Source organism: Podarcis vaucheri (genome assembly GCF_965113315.1).
Source record: "Podarcis vaucheri genome assembly, chromosome: 11".
NCBI classification, from domain to species: domain Eukaryota; kingdom Metazoa; phylum Chordata; class Lepidosauria; order Squamata; family Lacertidae; genus Podarcis; species Podarcis vaucheri.
The window spans coordinates 59,773,543-59,787,894 of NC_138749.1; the positions used below are offsets into that span (position 1 = coordinate 59,773,543).

At 43.4% G+C, this 14,352-nt stretch overlaps 1 protein-coding gene and 1 long non-coding RNA gene across 4 annotated transcripts in view; one reads left to right on the forward strand and one right to left on the reverse strand.

Moving 5' to 3' along the window:
- LOC309542799 overlaps positions 1-14,352 on the reverse strand; it is a 390,515-nt gene that overhangs the window by 31,793 nt on the left and 344,370 nt on the right. The window lies entirely within an intron of this gene.
- Positions 1-14,352, forward strand: part of KIF27 (kinesin family member 27) — a 33,220-nt gene that overhangs the window by 10,529 nt on the left and 8,339 nt on the right. For all 3 annotated transcript variants that reach the window (XM_082241498.1, XM_082241496.1, XM_082241497.1), the window contains exons 6-13: positions 780-980; positions 2,527-2,702; positions 4,166-4,290; positions 5,252-5,407; positions 6,530-6,735; positions 7,418-7,615; positions 8,663-8,770; positions 12,793-12,969. In XM_082241498.1, coding sequence (XP_082097624.1) covers positions 780-980; positions 2,527-2,702; positions 4,166-4,290; positions 5,252-5,407; positions 6,530-6,735; positions 7,418-7,615; positions 8,663-8,770; positions 12,793-12,969 — 1,347 coding nt within the window. The remainder of the gene's footprint in view (positions 1-779; positions 981-2,526; positions 2,703-4,165; positions 4,291-5,251; positions 5,408-6,529; positions 6,736-7,417; positions 7,616-8,662; positions 8,771-12,792; positions 12,970-14,352) is intronic.

A 14,352-nucleotide genomic window follows, 5' to 3' on the forward strand; every position in this document is an offset into this window, starting at 1 on the left:
GCTCTATAGGACGCACCCGACCATAGGGCGCACCTTGTTTTAGAGGAGGAGAACAAGAAAAAAAAAACTCCCCCTCTCTGCTCAGCTCCCCTTCAGCGAAGCGGCAGGAGAAATGGAGCACCTTTCATTTCTCCTCCCGCTTGGCTGAAGGGGCGCTGTGCAGCTCTCCCTCTCTGCTGAAGCCAGGAGAGTCTTGTTCTCCCGGCTTCAGCAAAAGGAACCCGAAGCCTCCGGAGCGCAGCGGGAACTCGCGCTGTGCTCTGAGGGCTTCAGGTGGCTATCCCTGAAGCCTGGAGAGCAAGAGGGGTCGGTGTGCACCGACCCCTCTTGCTCTCCAGGCTTCAGCGAAAGCAATGCGAAAGCCTCTGGAGCGTGGAGGGAGCGCTCCCTCTGAGCTTCGGAGGTTTCGCGTTGCTATCGCTGAAGCCTAGGAGCCTGCATTCACTCCATAGGACGCATACACATTTCCCCTTAATTTTTGGAGGGGGAAGTGCATCCTATAGAGTGAAAAATACGGTAATTACCAATTATAGCAATCAGAACTTCTATTTGTTATACTAACTCCCAAGATGTATCGATTCACTAGAAAGGAATACAAGAGAAATTCAGTATCTCAGCCTAATCTACCGCACAGTGTTGTTGTGGGAAGAAGGAAAGAAAGAAAGAAATTCAGTAGCAAGAACTGTTCAGGCTCATGCATTGGTCAGCGAGGGCAGAAATTACTTAGTTTTGCAATTTTGTCAGATGCTTGATAAATACATATTTTGTTTTGTTTAAAGAATGATAAAATGGTGGAGCAGCAGCTTATAATTGACCGGCTAAATGACAAGTTAGAGAAAATTACAAAAGCCTCTGCCTCCAGTGGTGGTTGTGGAGATGGACCAGCTGGTGTGATATCTTCAAAAAGACCATACAGTGTTCCTCTAACTAAACGTTTGGTGCAATCCTTTAATGCTACTGTGGGGCTGGATTCTCGAAAGGTATTTTTTATTTAACAAGTTTTATACAGTGCTTGATTGTAAGAAAGCCTCTAAGCAGTTTAGAAAAATATAAAATAAAACATTAAACTGCCGAATAGACAGTTAAAAACTGGTATTAAAAACATTCAAAAGATGATTTGAAATGTAGGTATGAAAATTACAGTCTTTTTTCTGATATATAAGTATGGTACAAAAGTGACCATTCTCCACCACAGTAAATGGTATATCTGACTTTTTGAATGCCACTTCTCCAACCATATTGAGAAAGTTTCTGGTAGCTTGCAGGTTTGCAGCTTCATCTTTAGTTGAAGAAAACCATCTTAGAACAGAATTCCTCCCATTGGATTCAAGAGGCAGGGCAAAGACGGGAGATCTCCTGATTCACCTGGAAGGTTTTTAAGAACATTAGAAAAGCCCATCTAGTCCATAATAATCTTCTTGCAGCAGCCAGCCAGATGCCTATAGGAAGCCTTCCAGCAGGATCCGAGTGCCATACTGCTCTCCTCACCTGCAATTCCTAACAGAATTCAGAGTATTTTGGTATTTGGAGGCATACAGCCTCCAACAGTACAGGCTGAACAAAGCCATCGTGGCTAGAAGCTATCAATAGCCTTATTTTCCATGGATATCCGGTCCTCTTTTACAGCAATCGAAGTTGGTGCCATCACTATGTTATGTTTTATGTTACACTATGTAACAGGGACGCGGGTGGCGCTGTGGGTTAAACCACACAGCCTAGGACTTGCGGATCAGAAGGTTGGCGGTTCGAATCCCTGTGACGGGGTGAGCTCCCGTTGCTCGGTCCCTGCTTCTGCCAACCTAGCAGTTTGAAAGCACGTCAAAGTGCAAGTAGATAAATAGGTACCACTCTGGTGGGAAGGTAAACGGCGTTTCCGTGTGCTGTTCTGGTTCGCCAGAAGTGGCTTAGTCATGCTGGTCACATGATCCGGAAGCCGGCTCCCTTGGCCAATAAAGCGAGATGAGCACCGCAACCCCAGAGTCGGTCACAACTGGACCTAATGGTCAGGGGTCCCTTTACCTTTATGCTACTGTTTATAGGCTGCCTTTTGGCCAAAAAAGGCCTCCAAGACAGCTCATAAAGAGTAACAAACAAATACAGGGTGGAATTCAGTATTGCTCTATGGTGAACATATTGCAGCGCAAGCATTACAGCTTGCCAGATGGAACGACGCCCCACTTCCCCATCCTCACTGCTCTGGAGGCTCTGCTAATACCATCGCCACCACTGCTCAAGCCAATATCTGGTTAGTATGTATGATTAGGACTGTGGAGACCTAGGCTCAGATCCCCATTCAACCATGAACCATGAACAGGGTACGTGCACCAGTCACACCCACTTGGGCAAACCTATGAGAGTAAGATGGGCAAGTGAAGAGAACTCTATACCCCACTTTTTATTTTGTCCTGTGTATATCACAATGTTCTTTTGTTGCTATGGCCGATGGCTGACGCAAATAAAGTTTCGTTCATTCATTCTATATCCCACTTTGAGTTCTTTGGCAACCGTTTTTTTACATCTCTAAAGGTACACACAAGCCCTCCAACATATTCGCTCAACAGAGTAATGGCTGGATTTCGAACCCGTAGCCAAATAGTGTTGGATCATGTAGAAGAACAAGATGAAGTTCTTCATTGCTGCTTTTCTGATCACAGTGATGAAGATGAAAGAAATGCCAAGAACAGAAAGAGAACCCTATTTAGGTACATATTTTGTCCTGTTTTATGCCTGTGTATTTAGGAGGAAATACTGGCCTACTACAGACCTGGGTCAAAATGTAAATGCATATCAGGGTTATGCTAGGCATTCATACAAAGCTGAATGTACAGGTGATTAGCATTGGAGTAGCTCCAGGTTGTAGCAGAGATGTACTTGAATAAATAGGGCTGGCCTGTTAAATATGTGTCTTTTAGCACAGGGCATTAAGTTGAGGTGGGTGTACGGCAGGAACAGTGGAATTCTAGCTTTGCACCAGTAGAACAAACCAGAAGGCAACTTGACTACAAAGGAACGTCAGAGCATTCAGTGTAAGTACAGTGGTGCCCCGCAAGACGAACGCCTCGCAAGATGGAAAACCCGCTAGACGAAAGGGTTTTCCGTTTTGGAGGCGCTTCGCAAAACGAATTTCCCTATGGGCTTCCTTCGCAAGACGAAAGCCCATAGGGAAATCTCCGGGACAGCGGGGAAGCACAGCGCGTCTTCCCCACTGTCCTCGGACCTCCTCCGAAGGCTGGCGATGGGGCGGAGAGACCTCCTCCCGCCGCCAGCCTTCGGAAGGCTCCTCCGAAGCTGGGCAGTGGGGTGGAGAGACCTTCTCCCCGCGCCAGCCTTCGGATGGCTGTCCTGAAGACTTGCGGTGGGAGGAGGGTTTTCCTTCCCACCGCCAACATTCAGAATGCTGTTCTGAATGTTGGCGGTGGGGAGGAAAAACCCTCCTCCCACCGCAAGCCCCGGGAACAGAGGAGAAGCGCTGCGCCCCTTCCCCTCTGTTCCCGTACCTGTCCTGAAGGCTTGCGGTGGGGAGCAAAGCCCTTCTCCGCACCGCCAGCCTGGCAAGCGGTTTCCATAGGAACGCATTAATTGATTTTCAATGCATTCCTATGGGAAACCGTGCTTCGCAAGACGAAAAACTCGCAAGAAGAAAAAACTTGCGGAACGAATTAATTTCGTCTTGCGAGGCACCACTGTATTTTTAGTAGTACCCCACCCATCTGACTGGGTTGCCCCAGCCACTCTGGGCAGCTTCCAGCATATATATAGTAAAACATTAAACCATAAAACACTTCCTATAAAGGGCTATCTTTAGATGTTTGCTAAATGTTATATAATTACTCATCTGCACAGGGTGGGCATCACTACCAAGAAGGCCCTCTGCCTGGTTCCCTGCTTATGGATTTGGCAAACATGTGAAGCATTGCCAGAGAAAAACACCTCATGCATGTGGTCTCAAAACTATATTTGTAGGGTTTAATCAATTAAAATGCGTGGTTTAATTTTACTCTTCGTTGTTTAGTCGTTTAGTTGTGTCCGACTCTTCGTGACCCCATGGAGCAGAACACTCCAGGCACTCCTGTCTTCCACTGCCTCCCGCAGTTTGGTCAGACTCATGTTTGTGGCTTCGAGAACACTGTCCAAGCAATTTTTTTACATATTTTTTTTACTCTAGACGCTCCTTAAATCGTACATGGACACGAAAACAAGCTCCTCCCAGCTCTACACATGAACCAAAAGAGATGCAGCACAATTCCATTTCACAAAATGAAAACATTTTACAGATGGAAACTGATACAGGTAAGGAAAGGAAATGGATGCTACGATGCAAAAAACATTTTCATGTATCGTGCATTCTACTAATAATTATTAGGGACATTAGGGTCCAACGAGTAGCATTGGTCTTGTAGTGTGGAAACATTGATCAGGATCTGTAAGATTAATTTGGGAGTGTGACATTTGCCATAGGGTGCTAACCATTGTAATCTTTACAAAACTCAGCAAAAAATGCATAAAAAGGAATAGAAGTTGCCATCATATTATTATTTATTAACTTTCTGTTGTTGTTTAGTCGTCTTAGTCGTGTTCGACTCTCTGTGACCCCACGAACCAGAGCATGCCTTGGAAACTCTCACTTCTCAAAGTTCCTTTTTTATGTATGTCCATGGAGTTTTCTTGGCAAAATACTGGAGTGGTTTGCCAGTTCCTTCTCCAGGTGGATCACATTTAGTCTAAACTCTCGGCTATGACCTGTCCGTCTTGGGTGGCCCTGCACTGCACAGCTCATAGCTTCTCTGAGTTATTCAAGCCCCTTTGCCACGGCAAGGCAATGATCCATGAAGGGGTAAATTTCTATACCACCCTTCATTTAAGGATTGCAGTATCTACTTCACAACATTGATTGCTCATGTTCAAATGCAAGTGGCATTGGACATGCCTTTTACCATGTTCTAGCACAACATACTACCACAAACATATTAACCAATGTGGCACAAATTGTTAACCAAGGTCTGTACCAGGTGTGGGGATGTAGATGTGGCTGGAAGACTAGATTCTGAGTTGGTTCACCCTCTGTAGACGACTTTGACAAGTGGGTGGTGTCTGAGTCTCCTCTCTTGTTCAAAAATATAAATAAATTTTACTTCCTAAGTGTGTAATCTACTTTTGCTCCATGGGTGCTAAAGCAGATTTATAGCTAAAAATCTCTTTAAGCTCTGAAATGAGCTGTACATTCTTTAAAAGATGATTCTTTCTTTCCGAGGTGCTGATATTGAATGTATTCAGAAAAGTCAAATACTGAATAGGCAGAAATTGAAGAACTCAGAACTAAAGCTTATTGCTGCTAAGCAAAAAATGAGTGAACTGGCCCTTAATATCAGAATGAAGGAAGAACTTATTAAAGAGCTGGTGAAAACAGGTAACTGGCTTTTGAAAGTTGAATTTTATAAAAATGGAAACATGTCAAAAATGATACCTTAATTACTGTTACAGTCAAACCTTGGTTGTCGAATGTACCGTATTTTTCGCCCTATAGGACACACTTTTCCCCCTCCAAAAATGAAGGGGAAATGTGTGTGCGTCCTGTGGGGTGAATGCAGGCTTTCGCTGAAGCCTGGAGTGCGAGAGGGGTCGGTGCGCACCGACCCCTCTCGCTCTCCAGGCTTCAGGAAGCTCTGCGCAATCCTTGGGAGACTGGCTCGAAGATGCGCGGGCTCCGAAGGGTTGCGTACAGCTGCCTGCGCTCCTGGGGGTCGCTCAGCTCTGCGCAACCCTACGGAGCCCAGTGCGAAGCCGCGTCGGGCTCCAAAGGGTTGCGCAGAGCTGCCTGCGCTCCCGGGCGTCGCTCAGCTCTGCGCGATCCTACGGAGCCCAGGCTGTTCTGGGGGCTGGGGTCGGGGGAAGCTCGGGCTTCCCCCGCGCCAGCCCCGTGCCTGGGGTGGAAATAAAAAAAAATTTCTTTATTTCCCCCCCCCCATAAAAACTAGGTGCGTCCTATGGGGCGTTGCGTCTATTGGGGCGAAAAATACGGTAATCCGTTCCAGAAGCCCATTCAGCTTTTGAAATGTTCGACAACCAAGACTTCTGATTGGTTGCAGGAGCTTCTTGCATCAAGCAGAAGCCACATTGAATGTTTGGCTTCCAAAAAATGTTCAAAAACCAGAACACTTACTTCCACATTTTTGTTATTTGGGAGCCAAAACGCTCCAAAACACAGAATTGGTAACTTGGCACTCTATTCAAGGAAATCATCCATATGCACAAGGAGTTCCACTTATGCAACAGAACTTCCTCTCCTCGCCCCATGTCCGTGGGTTAGTAAGTCCATTTCAGTCTAATAAAGTGGTAGGTGGGGAGGACACAACCACAACTTGGAGGAAAGGGTGGTGATATATATGTGTATACAGAGAGAGAGATAAAGATTAATAGGTTTGTGGGGTTTTTTTTTTAAAAAAGGGAAGAAGTTCCTTTTGAGCAGTGAGCTGCTATGTTGTCAAAAGTTACAAATGATGCCTTTGCTTTTAATTTGTGGATGTTTAAGGTAATGATGCCCAATCTGTAAGTAAGCAGTATTCACTGAAAGTAACACAACTTGAGCACGAAGCAGAGCAGGCCAAAATGGATTTAGCCGAAACACAAAAGCAACTGCAGGAGCTAGAGAACAAGGAACTACGAGACATTGCTGAAAAAGCCAGGTTACAAAAAGAATTCAGAAAGAAGATGGATACAGCAAAGCTAAAAGTACAGGTATGTGTAGTTGGGATGTCCTTACATGGCAAGATAACGTAGGATCTTATGTACTCCATTGTATCAACTTTATGATAGTATTCTCTCAAACAAATAAATTGTTTAGGGTTGGTAGAGCATGGTGGCTTAGAAACAGAGCCATTGATCAGGAAGTCATTGATCAGGAATTACTAGGTAGCATCTATGCATGCTACTTCCTGTATTGGTACTACCCACAATTCTCTTTCAGACTTGCAGCACATTCTCATCTATTGTGCATTTTGTTTTATTAGCCAGGTAATTCTTCTTGTATAGCCTAGGTGTATGTGCCATATAAAACCAGCAATGCAAATTTAACTAGTCACAAGTGATTTCCCAGGCAATGGACTACTTTTGGGAATATGCAGTGTTAATAAATTCTGCTTCTAGGCAAATACCCATGGCCATGGTTGATGATATTTATACATCATAGTACCCATTGCTCCCCACCCCATGCAAGACTTGGTTTATGTTCTGCCTACCTGTTTTTCTTTAAACTAAAATATATCTAGTACAGCTTGCCTTTCTACTTAAAAAAATAAAGCTTAACAAAAGCCGCATAGTTAGCCACCATATTAAAGTGGTCCACTTTACAATGATAAACAACACAATAATAGTACAATACAGTATAGCAAGATGGACTAAACTGGCTATGTTGCATTAGGACTTGCAAAGAAAACAGCAGGACACTAAGAAACTGGCATCGCTGTCCACCCAGAATGAGAAACGTGTAACTGAACTGGAGCAGAATGTCAGTCACATGAAAAATCAGCAAGCCCAGCTTCAGAAAAGATTGCAAGAGGAGAGTGAAAAGAAGAAAAGCTTGGAGGCAGAAATTCAGCAGGGCCAGCTGCAGATAAAGGCAAGAGATTTCATTTCTGTATGTCCTAATAAAACTGTAATACCAGTTTCATAGCCTTCTGTGAGACATATCTTTGGCACTTTTCCTGTAGAACATCATGCCAGTACTAAGATGATTTTTGTGTCATTTGTAAACCAGGTTAAATCCCTGGTTCAAATTTCACATCAGCTCCGAATGCACTAGGTAACCTAGGCAAATTGCTGTCTCTGGGTATGAAGTAATAAAAACCTGCCTTACAGAGTTCATTGTAAAGATTACTGCATCCAAAGAACTGTGAAGATTCTGAAGTGATACATACACATCTTTTCCTGATATTTATATTTTGAAATACTTGTAACCCATCAGTTTGTTTTAAGACTCATATGTTAGAACTTCCAGTGCTGTAACAACTACTTTCTGTTCCTAAAATAACAGACATTAACTATCAGGCTAGGTTCAAGGTCCTGTAGAGCTTGGGACCAGGATGCCTAAAGAATAGTCCCATCCTTTACATGCCCAGTCAGCCACTGCATTCTGCAGGAGAGGGTTTCCTACAAATACCATCTTATTAGGAGGTCCGTTCCACACAATATTGGATTTTGACCTTTAGTGTTCTGTTGAATATTAAACAGGTACCATCTCTGTTATCTTTTCGGCACCCACTAAAGACCTTCCTCTTTAAAGCAGCCTTTTTATTTCCCAAGCTGCATCTGTACTGGACTTGCTGTTGTATATTTTAATTGTTTTATTGCTTGTCTGATTTCTGCCCTGGGCTCCTTTGAGAGGGAAAGCAGGATATAAATTTAATAAATATACCGTATTTTTCGCTCTATAACACGCACCCGACCATAACACGCACGTAGTTTTTAGAGGAGGAAAATCCGTAGGCATGCCACCCGTAGGCATTCCCTCCATAACACGCACAGACATTTCCCCTTACTTTCTAGGAGGAAAAAAGTGAGTGTTATGGTGCAAAAAATACGGTATATATAATAACAACAACTGAACTTTACTTTTCCTTTCAAAAACCGAGCTAATGTGTAAAAAGGATTCCTCCTTTACTTACAGGAGCTCCAACAAAAGACAGAGCAGCAGGAAAAGATTCTAAAACTAAAAGATGAAGAAATTGCTGCATTTAAGAGAAAAAACTCATCTGAAACCACTCAGCAACTGCAGGTATGCAATATTTTGTAAAGCTGGCAAGTTGAAATGCTACTGACAGATTTTTGTGGCAGAAGCATCTTCCTTTGCTAGGATTTACTGTATAGCTCAAGGGCTGCAACTTGATAACTTAATTTTTTTAATAGAAATTCACAAGAAAAAAATGCTTCTCTAATTGAAAACAACGACAACAAGGCATTACAGTGTTTCAGTTATTTGGCAAGCTTAATCAACCAATTTTTAACTGTACCATTAAAAACCCTCTGGTTGATTAAGCAATTACTAAAAAGCTTGAGATGCAATTCTCAACATGTACACTACCCTGCAAGCCACACAGATGGAGACTATGTTGACATGTAGGGCTTGAAATACGCAGGGTTCTTTTTTTGCAGAGCGCTTTTATATATAACACTTTGCAAAGGTGCATTCCTTTGCATTCCTTCTGACAATATTGTTGCTTAACACAGGAGTTGCTGTTTGTGCTGTGTGGACATGTTTACAAAGTAATCTGCATCAATTTTCTCTGCTCCCCTCCTCTGTTAACACAGAGTCATCCATATATACCTTTTCAACAGAAAAGGGTGGGGATATAGTACAGGGTGCCTTTTATGGTTGCCACTCCTGTTGCTCTAGGGTCATTCCACACCAAATCACCTGGCACCTTGAGTCTGACACTTATTGCCCAAATCCTTTGGTTTCATTCGCAAGAAACTTGTTAGACATTCTTAAAGTACAAAAATAAATGAATACATTTTTTCTTGCTGATTCAGAAAGGTCATATTGCATACAGTGATCAAAACAGCATTGTTGACCATATTTCATGTACAGTGGTACCTCGGGTTACATACACTTCAGGTTACATGCGCTTCAGGTTACAGACTCCGCTAACCCAGAAATAGTACATCGGGTTAAGAACTTTGCTTCAGGATGAGAACAGAAATCGTGTTCCAGCGGCGTGGCAGCAGTGGGAGGCCCCATTAGCTAAAGTGGTGCTTCAGGTTAAGAACAGTTTCAGGTTAAGAACAGACCTCCAGAACGAATTAAGTTCTTAACCCGAGGTACCACTGTATGGGAAACAAAATAGCTTTGACCATATCATTGCAGAAGTGTTTTACACACAAAAATGAACAAGGGCTCTGAGAGGTTTGGTTTTTTTAATTAAATAATCAATAAAACTTAATTTTTAAAATAACTTCAGATGACATTGTAACATCAGAGGGTACAATTTTAACTATTCTCACAAATGTGTGAGTTATTTCAGGCTCAAAGAGCCCTTAAACCTGTCCAAAAAAAGTATTTAAAAATTGGGGGGGGGGGGGAATACCTAAAAATCTATTTATTTTATAACCACAAAAACACCCTCCTTATTTTTAAAACATAAGAAGTACATGGTTAGCCCATTCTACAACAAAAGTAGAATAGGCGTGTTAGTTGTAGTTTGCGCACAATGGCTTGTGGTTTGAGGACCCGATCCCCACTTAGTGAAATGAAGACACACGGACACGTAATATAAGGTTAATGGGCAAGAAAAGGCCACAACTTTATTGATTACAGCAAGTGAAAAAGTATTGGCTTAGGCACTGGATCACGACAATTGACTCCACCCACTCGAAGAGGGTTGAGCCTAAAAGGGGGTTTATTCACCAGTCGGGGGAGCCTGTTGATGCTAATACAACTATAAGCTCTCCCCTGATGTTACCGAGGGTCGTGCCATGGCCTCCTGCCACACAGGCATCGGACAGGATCCACGACCACCGGATTCCTTTAATGGAATACCCAAAATTGAAGGCGTAGGCGATGGCCACACCTAGCCCTTCCACACACCACAAACACATTCCAGTGCCTAACCTACCCACCAATACCAAGAAAGTTGTGACGATTGCTACGAGGTAGGCGAGAAAACCACAAGGCCTAATGCCAAATGGAAAAAAATTCCTACCAAGCCCCCTGGGCGACCAACCTAAGGTCCATAGCAAGGCCAAGAGAAAAAACCAAAACCCTGAGCTCTAAGGGAGTGGAAGGTGGGTGACTCGCGACGGGAAGGCGGAAAATGAGGCCGCATGGCTGGCGCAGCAGCAGGTTGAGCTGCAAACCCTGCCCCCTCCAAGCCACCCGATTGGGGGCTTACCTGTGGGCGAGGTGCGCCAGCCAGGTGAGTGGGGGGAACAGGGAGCAACGCCCCCTGCATGAGGCAGACATTGGGTCCCGCCCACAACCCCGCTCCTTTTTGCAAGAGGAGAGGCTTTATCGAACCTACCGGGAATAAAATGACAAAAATTCACTTTGAATGGTCAGTGGCCCTTTTCTGTGGCACTTAATTCCATTTTTATACCTTATTTTGAAAGAGACCACAATTAGCTTTATTTTGATACCAAAATAAGCCCAGTCGGTTGAAAAATACAGTGGTGCCTCGCAAGACGAAATTAATTCGTTCCGCGAGTTTTTTTCGTCTAGCGAATTTTTCGTCTTGCGAAGCACGAAATCCCATAGGAATGCATTGAAATTCAATTAATGCGTTCCTATGGTCAAAAAAAGTCCAAACAAAGCCAAATTTGGTACAACAAGAGTTTATTAACTGCTCTTTAAAGTCACACATACTGTAAAGAGCACTTCAAAAATTGAAGGAACAATAAATTAAGTTTCTAAACATGACAGAAAAACATTTAAAAATCAACGAAGTGTACAGTACATTTTCTAAGACTCTGGGGGACAACTCGAAGAAGGTTCCTCTTTCACTCTTTGCTTCTTGCTGAAGAACCCCCTCCTCAACCTCCCCAGCCACCGACCACACAGAAATTCAAATCCAGAATTTTTTAAAAAAAACAGCAGAATGGCCCAATGGTCACAGAAAATCATAAAAATGCAGAAAAAACCACACAAGCTTCCAGATTCTTGCAACCCCCTCCTCAACTGTTCCCCCAGCCACCCACCACACAGAAATTCAAATCCATAATTTTTTTTAAAAAACAGCAGAGTGGCCCAATGGTCACAGAAAATCATAAAAATGCAGAAAAACACACACAAGCTTCCAGATTCTTGCAAATCCCCCCCCAACACCAAGTCCTTGAATTCCAAACACCCCAACCCAAAATCCAACCCCCCAAAAAAAAAGTTTTAAAAGTTTAACTTACCAAATGGCTGCAAAAGAAGTTTTGGAAAAGCTTCAAAAATCACCAAAGTCTTCAAAAACCTCAAAAAAGGCTACCACACCGCGTTCTATGAGTTGCTCCTCGAAGTCAAGTCGCAACTGTATTAACAGTGTTAAGAAAAAGGAAGCAAACTTGCAAGACGTTTTCGTCTTGTGAAGCAAGCCCATAGGGAAATTCGTCTTGCGAAGCAGCTCAAAAAACGCAAAACCCTTTCATCTAGCGAGTTTTTCGTCTTGCGAGGCATTCGTCTTGCGGGGCACCACTGTAAGTGAAACAGGAAGTTTTTGTTCTAAACTGATGCAGAAATTGCATTAGCCTAAATCATGCAAAAATCAAAATTCTCCTGTGCCCAATTTTGGACCAAAAAATCTTAAAAAATTAATTTGAGGTTATCTGATAGGTATCTACACACACAAAATGAAGAAAATCTGAGTCGTGAGAGCATGGTCAAGTGTTAAAATCAGGTGATTTGGCATGGAATGACCCTCTAGAAAGAGACTCCATAAGGTCATAATGTCCCTACTGTAAGTCTGGATCCAACTGAGTGTTTTGGGTTTTTTTGTAATTTGATCTATATACAAAGGTTTCATATGAAACTGTCCTTTTACTGAGGTTTTCCAGTGTGTAGAGTTGATTGATTATCAGTTTATTTCATTGAATTAAATATCTAGATGGCAGTTCACTACTTAGTCAACTGAAACCAAACAACTGTCTGGTCTTAGTTCCTCCCCTTTTAGACATGTCAATATTAGGTCTTGTCCAAGAAATCTGAGATTGTGCTTCTTTTTTTTAATGTGGGGAAAGTGACTTTGTTGAAGACTATGTATCTGAGAATATATTTATGAACATATACAATATTCCTCTGTTTTCTTCCTTGCCTTGATAAAGAAATTAGAAGAGAAGAAGAAATGGCTGGATGAAGAGCTAGAGAAAGTTTTGCATCAGCGGCAAGAGTTAAAAAATTTGGAGGAAGATTTAAAGAGAAGAGAAGCTATCATTTCCAAGAAAGAAGTGCTGACACAAGAGAAGAGCCATTTGGAAATTAAAAAACTGAGATCCAGCCAGGTGCCTTATTTTTGTAATAATGCTTGCTGCTGTCTAACTGAAGAGGTGTCATGGATGCTCCCCAGCAAAACAAAAGCACGTGGCAGATAGTTAACTCTTTATTGTCAAAGCTGACCACTTACAGTCATTTCTATGGCTCACGCGCACCAGTCTTGTGTGTAGGCAGCTATTTCCAGGTCTGCGCTCTATGGAGCAGTTGCAGCAACAAGAGACCACTTCCCCTCCATCAGTTTATGTATTTTCCCCCAAAAGGTGCCATGCATGCAGCCTCAGACTGCGTGGAAGTTGCTTGTGCTCTTCCCACTTCAATTATCTGGGAGACAGTAGTGCAGGAGACAATGGTGAAACACCCACTTCACTTGCCTGGCCAGGCTTTGGCTCTGAAGCTTCCCCTGCCTCCAGCTCTTACCTCCTGGCTGGTACAGTTCCCCACAGATCACTGGCCCAGACTCCAGCCCCTCTTCCCTTGGCAGCATCCTGCCATTCCCCTACAGGCATCCCCAACCTCAGCCCTCCAGATGTTTTGGGACTACAACTCCCATCTTCCCTAGCTAACAGGACCAGTGGTCAGGGATGATGGGAATTGTAGTCCCAAATCATCTGGAGGGCCGAGTTTGGAGTTGCCTGCCCTACATGGTGTTAGTGAAAGCAGTTAGCACTGTGCTGCTATGGTCTAGAGGTTGAGGTTCAGGCAAAATAGACATAACTCTCCCCTACCTTTTTTTTGTAAATTTGGGCTATGCCCATACGGGGTGAGATCTCACATTATGGCTAGCTCAGATCCAGTTTTCAATGTGTGCATTTTACATTTTCTGCCTAATTCCTAAACCACACATCCACACTAGTGAGCACTCTTCGATGGGGATGAATGTGCTTAGTACATACACACCCTCCATTACCATTTTTTTCCAAACTGGGCAAGTGTGCAGGTATTTCTTTACCAATGCACACACATCTCTCTCTATCTATGGACACCTCTTTTTATTTGCAATGAAAAGAGAGTCTTGAAGATTTCCCCCTGGATCTGTCACCAGACAGCCAGCTGAGGAAGTCTGCCTGCCTGCTTCCCTGGTGTGCTCTCCTTTCAGTAGATGATGGCTTTCTAAGAAATCCTTAATGTAACTCAAATGTATTGCAAAGATGCTCCACCTCAGGACCTTTCTGCATAGCTGTCAACTTTCAGATTTGAAAATAAGGGATCAGCAGCCTCACCTGTCCCGGGGACAGTCTACGGGATATCTAACAATCCGGGATAGCAGCGGGAAGCAGCAGGAAACGGCACTGGAATAAGGGGATTTCCCGCAAAAAAAAGGGAAGGTTGACAGCTATGCCCTTCTGATTAGGGAGAGCTGCAACACAAGTTGAAGGGAAGGAAGATCTCTG